This window comes from Elaeis guineensis, chromosome 9, assembly GCF_000442705.2.
Source record: "Elaeis guineensis isolate ETL-2024a chromosome 9, EG11, whole genome shotgun sequence".
NCBI lineage: Eukaryota > Viridiplantae > Streptophyta > Magnoliopsida > Arecales > Arecaceae > Elaeis > Elaeis guineensis.
The window spans coordinates 5,133,012-5,148,842 of NC_026001.2; the positions used below are offsets into that span (position 1 = coordinate 5,133,012).

Consider the following 15,831-nt stretch of genomic DNA (forward strand, 5'->3'; position numbering starts at 1 on the left):
TAATCAATTTTTTTAAATAATTTTTAAATTATAAAAAATTAAAATTTAATTTTTAAACTATCTGAACTGGTTTAATATCAATAATTTTTTTCACTAAAAGTTTAATGGGATAATTTTTAATATTTATATGATATTTTTATAATATTAAAATTTAAAAATAATAAAAATAATGATTATTTTTTTTAATTTAATTTAATTTTTTTAGATTATCTTTTCATTTTTCTTTTTGAGGAGAATGGAGCCATGGAGGAAAAGAAAGCTTGGAATGAGAGGAAAAGACGATGAAACTGATATTGACTTGGCGGGAGGCATTGAGAAAAGATGACAAGAGATGAGTAAATGAAAAAAATAAAGCAAAGAAGGATGGGACCAAAGAGAGAAGAGAGTTTTTCTTTTTTTTTGTTTTTCATTAAGATTTTGGGATGAGAAAAGAGAGATGGAGGATGAGAGATTTGAGAAGAGAATGAGTGCGGAGAGTTCAATGAGATGGAGTGTTGAGAAATAAAAAAAAAAGATTACGAGAGAGGAGGAGGAGGAGGATGGGGTTATGGAGGGAAGACGATTTTATTTTATTTTATTTTTATTGGGATGTTGGAGATAAGAAGAAGAGAGATAGATGATGAAAGATTTGGGGAAAGATAAAATTAAAAATTTTGACTATATCAACAGATTTGGAAAACAGAAGATGATCTGGCTTAAAATATTTTAAGCCACGTCAATATCGGTTAAGCTATGTGAGCAAAATATACTCTATATAAATATCAAAAATTACTATATCAGACTTTTTATGAGAGAAAAATATCAAAATTATGTTTGAGGATAATGTTAAATCAGTTCAGATAATTTAAAAATTAAATTTTAATTTTTTATAATTTAGATATTATTTAAAAAAATTTAATTTAGTTTAGAAATCAAAACACAAATCATGAAATAAATATTGCACTTTAAAAGCATTGCTAAATATGGTTGAAGAATTGACATTATAAAAGAAGAACAATAATTTTTGCATGAAAGATACAACCTAAACACTTACAAGATATTGTATATAGTCTGCAAGTAAAATATGTTAGGAAAAATTATTCGTAAGTTTCTGAACAGATGGTTTATTAACCATGCCTCCTTAGATTTCAGATGGTCATAGAGTCGCTTTCTCGAGGACCAATGCAAAGCATGATGGCTGATGATGTAGTCTAGAGAGAAGTGACGTTAGGATTTGCAGAGGAAAGCTGCAAACAATTCCTGACTTCAAGAATAGGAGTCACCATAAAAGGTCGAGAAAAGTAGAAGAAAAGTGAAAGATGAAGGGCCACGAACTCTAATTGATTTTTTTATTGCAATTAAAATTAATTATAAACTTATTAATAGAATTCTAATTTAATGATTTGATTACTCTATACTTCCTAAGTCCCAAATGTCACATGATGATGACAAACCGAATCAATTTTTATGTGAAATAAGTGGCAAAAAAAAAAAATTTGTATCTCCCTAAATGAAAGTAATTATTTGTCCAAATTTCTAAGTTAAAAGTTCCACATCAAGACTGCAATATTGCAAGTTTAAGCTTCGATTCCTAAGCAGGTGTCGTGAAAAGATTGCAAAAGTTTTAAAATTTTTAAATGAAAAATTTAGGAAAAAGGTATTTAAGTTCCCAAATAGATGCCTATTTGTTTAGTTATTTATGATCCTAACGCACAAAATTCGTATGAAGCCGGTAGGAAAGATCTCTAATTGGCATGTTTCTGTAACTTTTCTTCAACTCTAGAGCTTGAGAACATAGATGCTGAACTAATATAATTTTGAACTAATTAATTGATTCTGCTTCATATTACTTGATGTAACATGCTGCATATCTTTAATACCAAAGGTCTATGACAGGCACTTATTCACTCAAGTTTCTTAGGGGCTCTAACATATACTCCATTGATTGCATCCAGTTACTAGGATCAATCTGACATCTCCGTTACGGGACTTATTTCGCTCAATTCTTTTTCAGGACCCTTATATTCTTCCACCTTGATTCCATGTAGTGACTCGGATCAGTCTGGGTGTAAACTCCACACTTGAAATAAAATGTGCTTGGTCCACGGCCTTCCACCTCCAGCTTCTGAACACCATTGATGAAGACCGTCAGCTTATTAGCATCCACATCATGTATCACATTGACCCTCATCCACCTATTGTAGATGTTGGGCTCCACCAATTTCTGTGAGTGGTAGTTCAGCTGACCATCATAGACCTTCAGCATCAATATCGGACCATCTGATCCGAGGATCTGCATGATCGACGTGCCGGTGGTGCCTTCTGGAACGAAACCATATCCTTCAAATTGCCATACTCCAGATGAGTAGTCATGACCCTGCAACGAAGTTCAAGAGATGAGAAGAGACACTTCAAGAGCTATTGATCTTGGAAAATTCAGGTGATGAAATATACTGTAGACTCCCGATCTTATTCTTATAAGTGCACCTGAGTCCTTTTTCCTTGTTAATTAGTTTATTTATTGAGAGATAGCATTCAGCCATTACCCGAATTCGAACCTCGGTGCGTGGCTTGGTCGGGCTACCAGGTTTAAACGGCTTGTCGGTCGAATACACCCACATCTTATGAACTCCATTGATGTAGCTGTAACGGTCTTGCAGAGGTTTATCGTATGGCTTCTGTATATCAAAATCGCCTTCTGTTAATGGAACAGGAGTGAAACCATCAGTGGGATCAGCATTGCAGAGGAGATGGCCATTCTTGACAAGGCACAATGAAGCTAAGAATGCCAAAGGAAACCAAGAAGATGAAGCCATTCTTAACACTCCAAGGGGATGGAAGGACTTTATGGTGCAAAGATTAGGAAAGACTGAAGAGCAATGGACTTTATGGTGCAAAGTCTAGGTAGGAGTGGGGGGAATATATAAGGGAGATTTTGAAGGGAGAAGAGTTGCCCACTGGACGCGGCACCGTGTGGGATACGCTTTGCAAGTACCTGGTAGTCAACAAACACGACTCGAATGTGGTTAGATTTCAACATGACTCGAATGTGGTTAGATTTTTCATTGAAGATAAAGGCTGGAGCCTTCCCTACTTAACAGGGAAGAAAATTCCCTTCGCGTGCGTGTTAGAGACCAACGTCGTTGGCAGGTTGAGGTTGACATGATGCTCCATCCAATTGGATTCGAAGAGATCTCATACAGGAATTTGTGGCCTAAGCATTTGCATCAGGGAGGCCAAGGAAGGTGATGGTCCCCGTAATGAGTCCAAGTTACGTGGAGATGGTGGGGAGACTCCAAATCAAATCAAATTAAAATTAAAAAAAAAAGGGCTAGACATAGGATGCCACGTGGATTTTTAAGATCTGAGCGGAGAGATCAAGAGTTTAGATTCTGAGTTTGCTTTGACTATGTGATGTAGGGCTGAAATCAGATTGGATATAGTTTGGATACTGGCATATTCATATCCATATTTATTTTATTTGATGAATACAAATGCGGACATGGATATTATTTGGATGCAAAAATTCACAATCATATTTGTTTTGAATGAATACAGATATAATTCGAATATTGGAGGTATAGATATAATTATGGATATAAATTGGATAATTAAACTTTACAACTATAGAATTAAAAATATTACTAAATAGATGATAAATCAAGTTAATAGTATATTTATATGGTTGTATATTTTTCTTAAAATTAATAAGTGCTATATAAAATTATATAGAGTTACACATAGATTCAGATATTTGGATATAGATAGATGAATCGGATAGTTATCTATCTATATCAATATCAATTTTTCTTTGACGAATATGAATATAGATACGGATATTAGTCGGATTCTCAAATTTCTATCCATATTCGGATTGATTCATATATGAAAATGGATTCAGATAGATATTATCCATACCACTTTCACCCTTAATACGATGGGCTTCATCTCATTAGGGACTAGGTTGACAACTAACCCACCAAGTATGTCTAGAGTAGAGGGAAGAAAGAGGTGATTCTTGACAGATGGGGAGAGGTCTCGAGGGAAGGATGATGCAAGGTGGGAGATCGAGAGGGTAGTTTGCTAGAGCAAGAACACCATACAAGAAACAAACAGACCAAGAAAGTAGAGCTGCAGAGGAGAGTAAGTTGGAAAAATACAATACACCACTTGCTAGAACAGTAATTCATGCCCAAAGCAATTAATGATCTCCCTTGTTCCTTCTGCACAAACACTCCCAGCTATGAACCATGCTCAGTATCTTCAAAAGAGTGGAGTGAATAGAAGAAGATCTCTTCAAGAAAATTCATCAATTTGGTTCCTTCTAGATACCCAAATAGATGGAAGCAAACAACATATTCCCAGCTCTTCGAAATAAAAGATTTATGTTTTCCACTCGCTAGGCTATCTAAGGGTTATAGAGATTTGAAGGCCAACCTTTCAATTTCAACTGAGTTTTCATTGAGAACAAGATACTCTTAGCAAAAGCACACTTGACAAATAGATAATTAGCAGATTCATTCGAGTAGCCACATAGGGAACAACAAACTGTTGGGATATATCCTTTTGTAACTAGCACCTCCCTTATATGAAGTTTGTTTTTCAGCACGAGCCACAAGAAAATCGGAACTTTCTTAGACAGAAGAGATTTCTGAAAGATCTTATGGAAGGAGCAGTGAAGGCCACCATTGTTGAGGAAGGAGTAAAAGGAATCAATGGAGAGGTAGCCATTGGGTGTTAACTTCCATGTTGGGACATCAGCCATCCAAGAAGGTCGAACTAGACCAAGTTTGTCTCAAAATAATCAACTGACCCATCTTCTCTCTTGACAACGGTCCTCGCAAATTAATCTTCCAAGACAAAGATCTCCTATTCCAGAGGTCACTTATTGAAGCATTCTGCTTGACTACTTCATCATAAATGCTAACAAAAAAGGTGCAAAGTGGATTAGAACCAGCCAAACAATCATCCCAAAATCTGATTTTGAGACCATTCCCAAGTTTAAATGAAAGACAATTCCAAAATGATGTAGATTGTCAAATAACATGATGCCAAATAGGTGACATTCTTGTCAGATTTTTCTTAGAATGCATACCAAACTTGCATCTCCTGTAGGAAGCGCCATGAACTTGACCATACCAAGGGTTCTCTGGTCTATTCATACTTTTGTTTCGACAAAATAGCTAATTACACAAAGGGGGCTGAGACAAAACTAGAATAAGCCACAAGGTTTAGTTCTTAATTTGAAGTTGATGGAATGCGGCTTTACGCATCATTGCATCCTTTTGTTTCATCTATTTTCACATTTCACGATATACATGATGAAGCTACACTTGAGAAAAGCCATTCTAACATCACAGCCATTATCTTCTCAACAAAGTGGCTTCCATCCTCTCTTAGTTCAATCAGGTAACTTCAGGACTTTGATATTCTTCCATTGGGATTCCATGAAGTAGGAGTTATCATTTTGTGCGTAAACACCACATTTGAAGGAATGCAAGGCCCCTCCACGGTCATTCACGGCTAACTTCAGCTCTCCATCAATGAAAACCTTAACCAGCTTGGCACCGATATCATGGATCACATTAACTCGGAACCATCTACCATAGATATCATCAACTATGACCTGTGACTTGTAGTACATGAGTGCACCATTGTAGACTCTCAGCATTAGAGTTGTGGCTGTCCGGTTCGCTCCAAAAATTTGCATGATGCACACACCGGTCGTCCCACTTGGGATATAAGCATGCCCTTCAAATTGCCAAACTCCAGAAGAGTAGGCATAACCCTTGGAGAGAAAAATCATCAAGAATATGATCACATTAGCGGTAGTTTTACTGCTGAAAATATTTTTTTTTTTTTTGCAGAACGAAATGTAATTGCCCAAAATGTGGGCCAAGATGGGCTTGTTATTATAAATTTATTGAGTTGGATTGTCCGTTAGTTTGACCACTTCAGCTCCTTGACCTTCGGGTCAAGGCTGCAACAAATTTCCCGAGTTCAGGTTATATCTTCACAACATCAACCATTAGATTACACAATATCCATTTCGAGATCTGTGCAGATAGATGAATAAAAAATATTGGTTTGCTTTGAAAGCTGTGCAAAGCATGATCCAATGATTGATGCTGCGAAAAAAAATCAATCATTCTTTCACATGAAAGATACAACCAAACCCAAATTTGCTATGCGAGTGTACTCGTTAAGAATGTGTTCAACCTTAGGGAACTAATAGTGAGGAGACATTAAAGAAATGGAAGCAACGTGTAATAGTTAAGGTTTATAGGTACTCGTATCCCAATCTCGGTGCGAGGAGCAGTGTGGCTCGTCAGGGAGTGGGGCTTGTCGGTGGACAGGACCCAGAGCTTGTGGATACCATCGATGAAACTATATCGCTCGCTTACAGGCAAGTCATATGGTTTCTGGATGTGAAAGTTGGAGTTGTTGAGAGGGAGGGAGATAAAACCATATGTTGGGTCTGGTGGCCATGCCACAACTATGTGGCCATGGAATTGAAGAACCACCAAGCACACTGGTACTAAAAGAGCTAAGTAAGAACTCATCTCTCTTCTGCAAGCACAAAAGAGAAAAAGCGCCCAACCTAGAAACAGGCAATCCTCATACATTCACTTTATATAGACAAATTAAGGATTAAGCTCTTATGTCGCAACCCGGGAACTTCACTTAGATTTTATAATGCAGAGTTGTTGGAATGCCGGTTCTCTAATTATAAATCTAATCTTATGTGCTGATTAGCTTGATTTGATCTATTGAAAGTTGGAACCGCAACTTCATAGATTATACTAGGTGCTGAACATCTGGTTTCTGTCTGTTAGCATTATAAAAGTCTTCAAGGTCAAGAATTTCGTTTTATACTTACGGATTCATATATAATTCTGTAAAATGATTTGTTTTAGTGATTAGTAAAAATTACTCGAGTCGGTTGAATGACTGCAATGAGATATTGAACCAAAGATTGTTCGCCAACCAGTGGCATTACAAATATTCCATTGGAGAAATAGGATGACCCATACAACTAGGAACTATTACGTAGTCCCTGATGGAATGCAACGGCCGGCAGCATAAATGCTATAAGCTAATTAGATCAGGTGAGAGAAGTGACCATTTGGAACAAACAAGTTAACTACTTGGAAGTTTAGTTAACATTTGACAACATGAGCACTTTGTTTAGGAAAGAGAGACACCTTATTTATTTACGTCTGCAATCTATGAACCCGTGACCACAACACGAATTTCTATATCCTCCTAATACTGTTGGCTGGTAGCAGAGATTCCTGGTATCATGGAAGCCTAACTGTTAATTTAATCGCACTCTCTGTTTATTATATCCTCACTTGCACTATCATTCTGAGGCTGCATATGCTGCTATTTAACTGCTATCTTGTCATCTTTCCTCTGTCGGTATATCTTTAACTCTTAAGCTCCATGGTTAGAGTCCCACTATATTTTTGTTCCACCAAAATCCATTTACGAATCGTGGCAAAATTAAATCATATGAAGGAATCAGTCTTTGTGGGTAATGATGCCAAAGAGACACCTTTAATAAGAATTGATATGAAGTTCAAGTATGGTATCATGACTTGATGCTCTGAAAGCAACGTCCACGAGATCTAAATGGAGTAGGATACTTTAATCCAAAATTTGAAGGGGATGCACTTGTACAGCAAATGAAACTCCTGATGATTTGAGTTTTTAGTACTAGAATTAATGCAGCATAAGTTTTGCTACTTCAATTACTAAGGCATAATTTTTGTTACCTTGGTTCTCATCATAAGGTGCGAAATTGACCGATTACTGTGGGGTTGTTTTGAACCAACTCACTAGATCTGCTTCACAATCATCGTATCAACCATCCCTGGATGGTGGAAGAACTGCTATGATGGCACACATAACCATATCTTCTTGTTGCACCATTTTAATACATCATGATCCATAAATTTTTGAGCATGAAGATGTGCCTATGAACGTTTGAATCAATAGTGCTGGCCTTGACCTCTCCCCTCTCAGCAGCAATTTGACCTAATTTGCTTTGCAGAGACTCATTTTGGCCTGTAGTTTAAAGACCTAGCCATGAACGTCGACGTTGATGATGGCCGGCCAAAGAGAACCAGTAATGTTGGCGAGCCCTCCCATGCTATTATATGTCTGTGTTTAAACTTCCTAAATGGATAATGAGGAGAATGGATCAGATTAGGAGGGCCCTTCTATGAAGGGGACAAGATAGAATGAGTGGGTTCCAATGTTGTTTGATTAATTGGGATAGTATGTGTAGATCAAAGGAGTAAGAAGGTTTGGGAATCAAGAATCTCGAATACATGAACTGGGGACTTTTGGCAAAATGGGCTAGGAAATTTACTAATGGTTCAGATGCTCCATGGTAGAATCAAATTAGGCAGGCTTAATATATCAAGAAAAGATTTGGTTTCAGAGTCAATAAGACTTCTAAGAGAATGTCTTCCATCTAAAAGAGTGTTTGTAACCAATTAGCTGTCTTTTGGAATTGTGTTACCTTCAAACTTGGTGATGGCATGTAGATAAAATTTTGGGAGGATACATGGTGTGGACCGACTTCTCTTTCCAATTTTTTTGAGAACGTATACCCTCAAGCTTGGAAACAAAATTATTCTATAGTTTCACAATGGTCATGGAGATTCCTTACTTAAAAATCAAAATTAGAGGCCCCTTGACCTTACTGCAATCGAGGCGGCTTACTTTACTTCGAAATTATTCGAGGCAAATCAAACCCACAAGAAGTGCCGATGTTCCCCTTGAAAGCTTACTTTTAATGGCATGTTCTCTATGGACACCTTCTACCGCTTTATCAATAATGATGGGTTAAAATGCCCCTATCATAAAATCATTTGGAAGATGGCTATATCTTAGAAGGTTAAATTGTTCTTATGACTTATTTTTAGAAACAAAATCCATACTGGGGAGAACTTTGCTAAGAAAGCGTCGAATGTCAGCTTGAGGTGTTGTCCTTGTAGAGGAAGTAATGAATCAGTGGTACACTTATTTATTTCTTGTTCATTTGCTTAGAGTATTTCGAGGAACTTGAAAACATAGTCGAAGATTACTTGATGGCCTAGAAACTTGCATAATATTTGGACTGCATTTAGAAAGAAGAAATTTGATTCTTCAATTAAACCTGCGGCGGACTAGTTGATGGCATCAATTTGTTAAGAAATCTCACGAGAGCGTAATTCAAGAATTTTTTCAAAAAGTTTCAGCCTCTTGTGTGTTGTGGTTCAAAAAATTTTACAATCATTTTAAAAATTAGGATCACATCCATTGCTCCTCCAAGACTCGACTGTGCCGTGGATGCTTATGGCAATGGCACAGTCTTTTACAATCATTTAAGAATTGGCTACTGCATTTTTTATGAGGGAGGACTGTGCAAGACCGCTTCAATTTAACTTGTGGATGGGCAGACGTTACTGTTTTATTTTGTTTCTATTTTTTCCTTTCCTTTCTCGATACTGTTTCGCTGTTTCATGGTCTCTGCACCACATGTAACCCTCTTTCTTTATAAATATCTCTTCTTTTAATGAAATTATGGGTGGTCTTTGCCTCCCTTTTAATTCAAAAAAATAAAAATTGGTTTATTTTTTTAGGAGAGAGCATTCAGCCATTACCCGAATTTGAATCTCGGTGCGCCGCTTGGTAGGGCTACCAGGTTTAAATGGCTGGTCGGTCCAATACACCCACATCCTATAAACTCCTTTGATGTACTATAACGGTCCGTTTGTTGTGTGGCTTCTGTATATCAACGTCACTTTTTGTTAATGGAATAGGAGTGAAACCATCAATGGGATCAGCATTGCAGAAGAGATGGCCATCCTTGACAAGACACAAGGAAGCTGAGAATGCCAAAAGAAACCAAGAAGATGAAGCCATTCTTAACACTCCAAAGGGATAAAAGGACTTTGTGGTGCAAAGGTCAGGAGAGACTGAAGAGAAACGGACTTCATGGTGCAAAGTCTTGGAAGGTCGTGAGGGAAATATATGAAGGAGATTTTGAAGGGAGAAGAGTTGTCCATTAGATGCAGCACCGTGTGGAATATATATGCTTTCCAAGGACCTAGTAGTCAATGAATAGGACTCAAACGTAGTTAGATTTTTCATTTGAGATAAAAGCTGGAGGCTTCCCTACTTAACGTACGGGGAAGAAAATTTCCATCACATGCATGTTAGAGACAAACATGAGTTCAACAAGATTCAAAAAGATCTCATATAGGAATTTTTGGACTAAGTATCTGCGTCAAGAGAGACTATGGAAGGTGATAGTCCCCATAACGAGTCCAAGCACATGAAGAAGGTGGGATGACTCCAAATCAAATCAAATCAAATGAAAATTTAAAAAAGGGCTAGATATAGGATGCCACATGGATTTTCAAGATTTGAGCGGAGAGATATCAAGAGCTTAGATTCTGAGTTTGCTTTGACCATCTGATGGGCTTCATCTCATCAAGGACTGGGTTGACAATTCGCCCACCAAGTATGTCCAGAGCAAAGGAAAGAAAGAGGTGATCCTTGGTGGATGGGGAGGGGTCCTGAGAAAGGGAGAACACAAGGTGGGAAATAGAGAGCGTAGTCTACCAATGGGAGATTTGGAGTGGATGGTGCAAGACAGAAATAAGGAGAGCCTCCTGTGCTTGTGGTAGAAGAACGAAAAAATGAGAGATAGAGAAAGAGAGAAGATATGAGAGAGAGAAAGAGAAGGGGTTAGTTGGTAATTACATCCAACCGGCACCGAAAGATGATTAGATCTGGCCAATAAGATCCGATTGGTCATCTTCCATTGCCACGACAATAATGGGCATGGTGTTGCATAAGGATAAAGCAAACCATGCTATCAATGATGTTGTTAGTGGCACGGATTGTAAAAGTATCTTACATTTAGATTAGCACTGATCACAGAATTAATACGGATTTAATCTGATTCTATTTATATCTTGATGCACCTGTTTTGGCAAGATATATTACTTTCGAGCTGTGAATATTTTTCTAGGATTTTTATTTTGTACTTTGTAATCTCCAACATCGAAGATAATGAAAAATCTTCATCTTTTTTCGTTTACAATTTTTTTCTTTGATTTAAAGGATTTTTCATGTAAATCGTACATTTGCATTGATTTTGTTTTTTCGATTCCTCTTTTATTGGCGTCTTGTTACAATGTGGATAGGCCAACTGGGGAAGCTGTGAAAGTAGATGGAGAATGAAGGAGCTTTATGGATGGAGATGGAGTTAAAGAAGAATTCTTTTTAAGAATAATAAAAAGAAAAATACAACCGATTGTAACCACTGATCTATTATTTTTCAACACTACATCTTACCAACCGGCGGTCAAGATCTATTCTCTCCTCTATTTAAAACCTTTTAGTAGCGACCAACGATGAAACACTTATTTTTAACATAACAGCAAAGAGGAAGGGCCAATGATAAACTAGTTTTGACGTAATAGCTGATTAAACACAGGGGGGGGGAGACTAAACTAGAATCATCCATAAGATTATATAGTTCTTAATTTGAAGTTGATAGAATACGGCTTTACATATCACTGCATCCTTTTGTTTCATTTATTTTCACATTTTGCGATATATAAGATGAAGCTACACTTGAGAGAAGCTGTTCTAACATCACAACCATTATCTTCTCAACAAAGTGGCTTCCATGCTCTCTTAGTTCAATCAGGTAACTTCAGGACTTTGATATTCTTCCATTGGGATTCCATGAAGTAGGAGCTATCATTTTGTGCATAAACACCACATTTGAAGTAATGCGAGGCTCCTCCACGGTCACTCACAGCTAACTTCAGCTCTCCATCAATGAAAACCTGGACCAGCTTGGCACGGAGATCATGGATCACATTAACTCGGAACCATCTGTCATAGATATCATCAACTATGACCTGTGACCTATAGTACATGAGTGCACCATTGTAGACTCTCAGCATTAGAGTTGTAGCTGTCCGGTTCGCTCCAAAAACTTGCATGATGCACACACCGGATGTCCCACTGGGGATATAAGCATGCCCTTCAAACTGCCAAACTCCGGAAGAGTAGTCATAACCCTTGGAGAGAAAAATCATCAGAAATATGATCAGATTAGAAGTAGTTTTAAATAAAGCAGCTCCATCTGAAATGCCATAGTATTATACTGCTGGAAATAATATTTTGGTTGCAGAACAAAATGTAATAGCCTAAAATATGGGCCAAGATGGGCTTGTTATTGTACATTTATTGAGTTATAACTGGATGGTCTGTTGGTTTGATCCACTTTGGCTGCTTGACCTTCATGTCAAGGCTGCGACAAAGTTACTAATTAACTAGGATTATTTGCGATGAAGAGATAAATTTCCCAGGTGAGTGCACTTGTTAAGAATGAGTTTAACCTTAGGGAACTAATAATAAAGAGATATTAAAGAAAGGGAAGCAACATGCAATAGTTAAGACTTGGTGATTTGTACTTGTATCCGAATCTCGGTACGAGGAGCAGTGTGGCTCGTCAGGGAGTGGGGCTTGTCAGTAGACAGGACCCAGAGCTTGTGGATACCATCGATGAAACTATATCGCTCGCTTACAGGCAAGTCATATGGTTTCTGGATATGAAAGTTGGAGTTGCTGAGAGGGAGGGAGATAAAACCATGTGTTGGGTCAGGTGACCATGCCACAACTATGTGGCCATGCAATTGAAGAACCACCCAGCACACTGGTACTAAAAGAGCCAAGTAAGAACTCATCTTTCTCTTCTGCAAGCACAATAGAGAAAAAGAGCTCCACCTAGAAACAGGCAATCCTCATACATTCACTTTATATAGACAAATTAAGGATTAAGCTCTTATGTCACAACCCGTGAACTTCGCTTAGATTTTAGAATGCAGAGCTAATTATAATTCTAATCGTATGTGTTGATTAGTTTGATTTGATCCATTCAAAGTTGGAACAACAACTCCATAGATTATACTAGTTGCTGAACGTTCTGGTTTCTGTCTGTCCGCATTTTAAAAGTCTTCAAGGTCAAGAATTTCTTTTTATACTTACTGATTAATATACAATTCTGTGAAATGATTTGTTTTAGTGATTAGTAAAAATTACTCGAGTGAGTAGCATGACTGTAATGAGATTTTGATCAAAAGATTGTTCGCCAACCAGTGGCTTTACAAATATTCCATTGGAGAAATAGGATGACCCCATACAACTAGGTATCATTAGGTAGTCCCTGATTCAATGCAACGGCCGGCAGCATAAATGCTATAAGCTAATTAGAGGCGAGAGAAGTGACCATTTGGAACAAACAAGTTAACCACTTGGAAGTTTAGTTAACATTTGACAACACGAGCACTTTCTTTAAGAAGGAGACAATACTTTATTTATTTACACCTGTAATCTATGAACCCGTGACGACAACACGAATCCCTATATCCTGCTAACACTATTGGCTGGTAGCAGAGACTCCTGGTGTCATGGAAGCCTAAGTGTTCAACTTAAAGCGCAAAAGTTTATTATATCCTCACTTGCGTTATCATTCTGATGCTGGATATGCTGCTATCTAACTGCTACCTTGTCATGTTCCATCTGTCCGTGTGTCTTTAACTCTTAAGCTCCATGGTCAGAGTCCCACTATATTTTTGTTCCACCAAAGTCCATTTACAAATCCTGGAAAAATTAAATGATATGAAGGAATCAGTCTTTGTGGGTAATGATGCCAAAGAGACACCTTTAATAAGAGCTGGTATGAAGTTCAAGTATGGTATCATGACTTGATGCTCTGAAAGCAACGTCTACAAGATCTAAATGGAGTAGGACACTTTAATCCAAAAATTGAAGGGGATGATGAACTTGTGTGGCAAAAGAAACTCCTGATGATTTGAGTCTCTAGTACTAGAATTAATGCAACACAATTTTGTTATTTCAATCAAAAAGATATAATTTTTGTTATCTTGGTTCGCATCATAAGGTGCAAAATTGATCTATTACTGTCGGGTTGTTTGGAATCCAACTCGCTAGATCTGCTTCACAATCATCATATCAACCATCCCTAGATAGTGGAAGAAATGCTATGATGGCAGACATACCCATATCTTTTTGTTACACCATTTTAGTACATTATGATCTATAAATTTTTGAGCACGAAGATGTGCCTACGAACGAACGTTTGAATCATTTGATCAGTTCCTTTGAAACCATGAAATTTTTCTTCAACTTCATGAGTGCTTTGCAACATTAAGGAGCACTTAATATATAAACACTTGATATAATATTACACTAATTGGTGCTCTTGATATAACTTGGTATTGCATACATAACTTGGGACTCTTAATTAATATTATCTTTATGATAACATTTGATTACTAGGATCGTCATAGCTCTATTACAAAAGCTACATCATTCATCTTTTTTAAGGATCCTTATGTCTCTCCACCTGGATTCCATGTAATAAGTCGAGTAATTCTGGGTGTAAACTCCACACTTGAAATTGAATACGCCTGGTCCATTGCCCTCCACCTCCATCTTTTGAACACCATCGATGAAGACCGTCAGCTTATCAGCATCCACGTCATGTATCACATTTACCCTCATCCATCTATCATAGACGTAAGGCTCCACCACTGACCATACATAGTTTGTGAGGAGACCACCATAGACCCTCAGCATCAGTGTCGTAGCTGGGTACGTTGCTCGGTGGACTTGCATAATATTTGTCCCAGAAGTGCCGTTTGGCACGAAGCCGTAGCCTTCAAATTGCCATGTTCCAGATGAGTAATCATAACCCTGCAACCAAGTTAAAATCATTAAAATCACTGCAAGAAACTAATGATGTTGAGAACTGTGACAGTGTCATTCATACACGAATTCGAATCTCGGTTCGAGGCTTCGTCTTGCTGTCTGGTCGGAGAGGCATGTCGGAGGAATACACCCACATCCTCCTAACTCCATTGACAAAGCTGTAACGTTCTTCAAGAGGTATGTCATACGGTTTCTCCATCTCAAAATTCCATTCAGTTAATGGGACGGCTGTGAAACCCTCAGTGGGATCACCATTACAGAAGCGATGGGCATCCCTGAGAAGGCACAAAGAAACAAAGAATGCCAAGAGAAACCAAGGGGAGCAAGCCATTCTTTATGCTTTCTAAAGGGTTGAAAGGCCTGTGTGATTGAAAGGTGAGGAATGTTTCTATGGGGATATAATATATATATATATATATATATATATATAGTAGGGATTTGCTGGGTGGAACATTGACCACATCCATTGCACCATTTGGAAGATGCTCGCGAGCACCTTGCAGTCAAGGAACGGGGACCACAGGTTATTGAATTTTGATTGATGACGGAGTGTTGAAAGTACTACTATCATTTCTTAAGGTGAGGGGGGCTCCCAAGAACTTTTTTTTTTTTGAGTCACGATCTTGTCGCGGAGAGGATTAATTTGCTAGCTAGCTCTGCTAGTTGCCAAGCCTTGCCGTTTTGTTTGCTTCGCTCTGCTGTATTCCCTCTGTTTTGCTGTCCCACTTGTCTTTGACCTCTTCTTTATCTCGCTTTTAGCTTTTGTGCAGCTTATCCTTTTTCCTAATAATATTATTTAGACGAGAGGTTTTTGCTTCTTCTGATTTCTCAAAAAAAAAAAAAAACACAAGCTTATTATCATCAGAAATATTTTCTTGTGCTGACTTATGCGCAAAAACTTAAAAACTTGCCCTGTTTGATTGCGACCACATATTTTAGAAATGTTCCACTAATATTATCAATTAATTAAAATATTATGCATGTTAGAATGGATTATTATTGAATCATGCCTTTGATTCATCAAATGCATCGTGACGCAGC

The 15,831-nt window shown here is 37.6% G+C and overlaps 4 protein-coding genes across 4 annotated transcripts; all 4 read right to left on the bottom strand.

Annotated features, from left to right (window-relative positions):
• Positions 1-1,791: 1,791 nt before the first annotated feature.
• On the bottom strand, positions 1,792-2,857 carry LOC140851614 (citrate-binding protein-like). The gene is made up of 2 exons (XM_073243539.1): positions 2,526-2,857; positions 1,792-2,356 (listed from the first exon to the last, which is right to left on the bottom strand). The coding sequence occupies exons 1-2, from the start codon at positions 2,793-2,795 to the stop codon at positions 1,979-1,981; spliced, it is 648 nt and encodes a 215-aa protein (XP_073099640.1). The 5' UTR covers positions 2,796-2,857; the 3' UTR covers positions 1,792-1,978.
• Positions 2,858-5,380: 2,523 nt separating this feature from the next.
• LOC105052042 (citrate-binding protein-like) lies at positions 5,381-6,542 on the bottom strand. The gene is made up of 2 exons (XM_029266401.2): positions 6,270-6,542; positions 5,381-5,767 (listed from the first exon to the last, which is right to left on the bottom strand). The coding sequence occupies exons 1-2, from the start codon at positions 6,540-6,542 to the stop codon at positions 5,381-5,383; spliced, it is 660 nt and encodes a 219-aa protein (XP_029122234.1).
• A 5,010-nt stretch (positions 6,543-11,552) lies between these two features.
• On the bottom strand, positions 11,553-12,771 carry LOC140851774 (citrate-binding protein-like). Its single transcript, XM_073243918.1, has 2 exons — positions 12,471-12,771; positions 11,553-12,074 (listed from the first exon to the last, which is right to left on the bottom strand). The coding sequence occupies exons 1-2, from the start codon at positions 12,741-12,743 to the stop codon at positions 11,688-11,690; spliced, it is 660 nt and encodes a 219-aa protein (XP_073100019.1). The 5' UTR covers positions 12,744-12,771; the 3' UTR covers positions 11,553-11,687.
• Positions 12,772-14,213: 1,442 nt separating this feature from the next.
• On the bottom strand, positions 14,214-15,159 carry LOC140851690 (citrate-binding protein-like). The gene is made up of 2 exons (XM_073243740.1): positions 14,852-15,159; positions 14,214-14,775 (listed from the first exon to the last, which is right to left on the bottom strand). Exons 1-2 carry the CDS (start codon positions 15,119-15,121, stop codon positions 14,389-14,391), a joined length of 657 nt encoding a protein of 218 aa, XP_073099841.1. The 5' UTR covers positions 15,122-15,159; the 3' UTR covers positions 14,214-14,388.
• Positions 15,160-15,831: the final 672 nt, after the last annotated feature.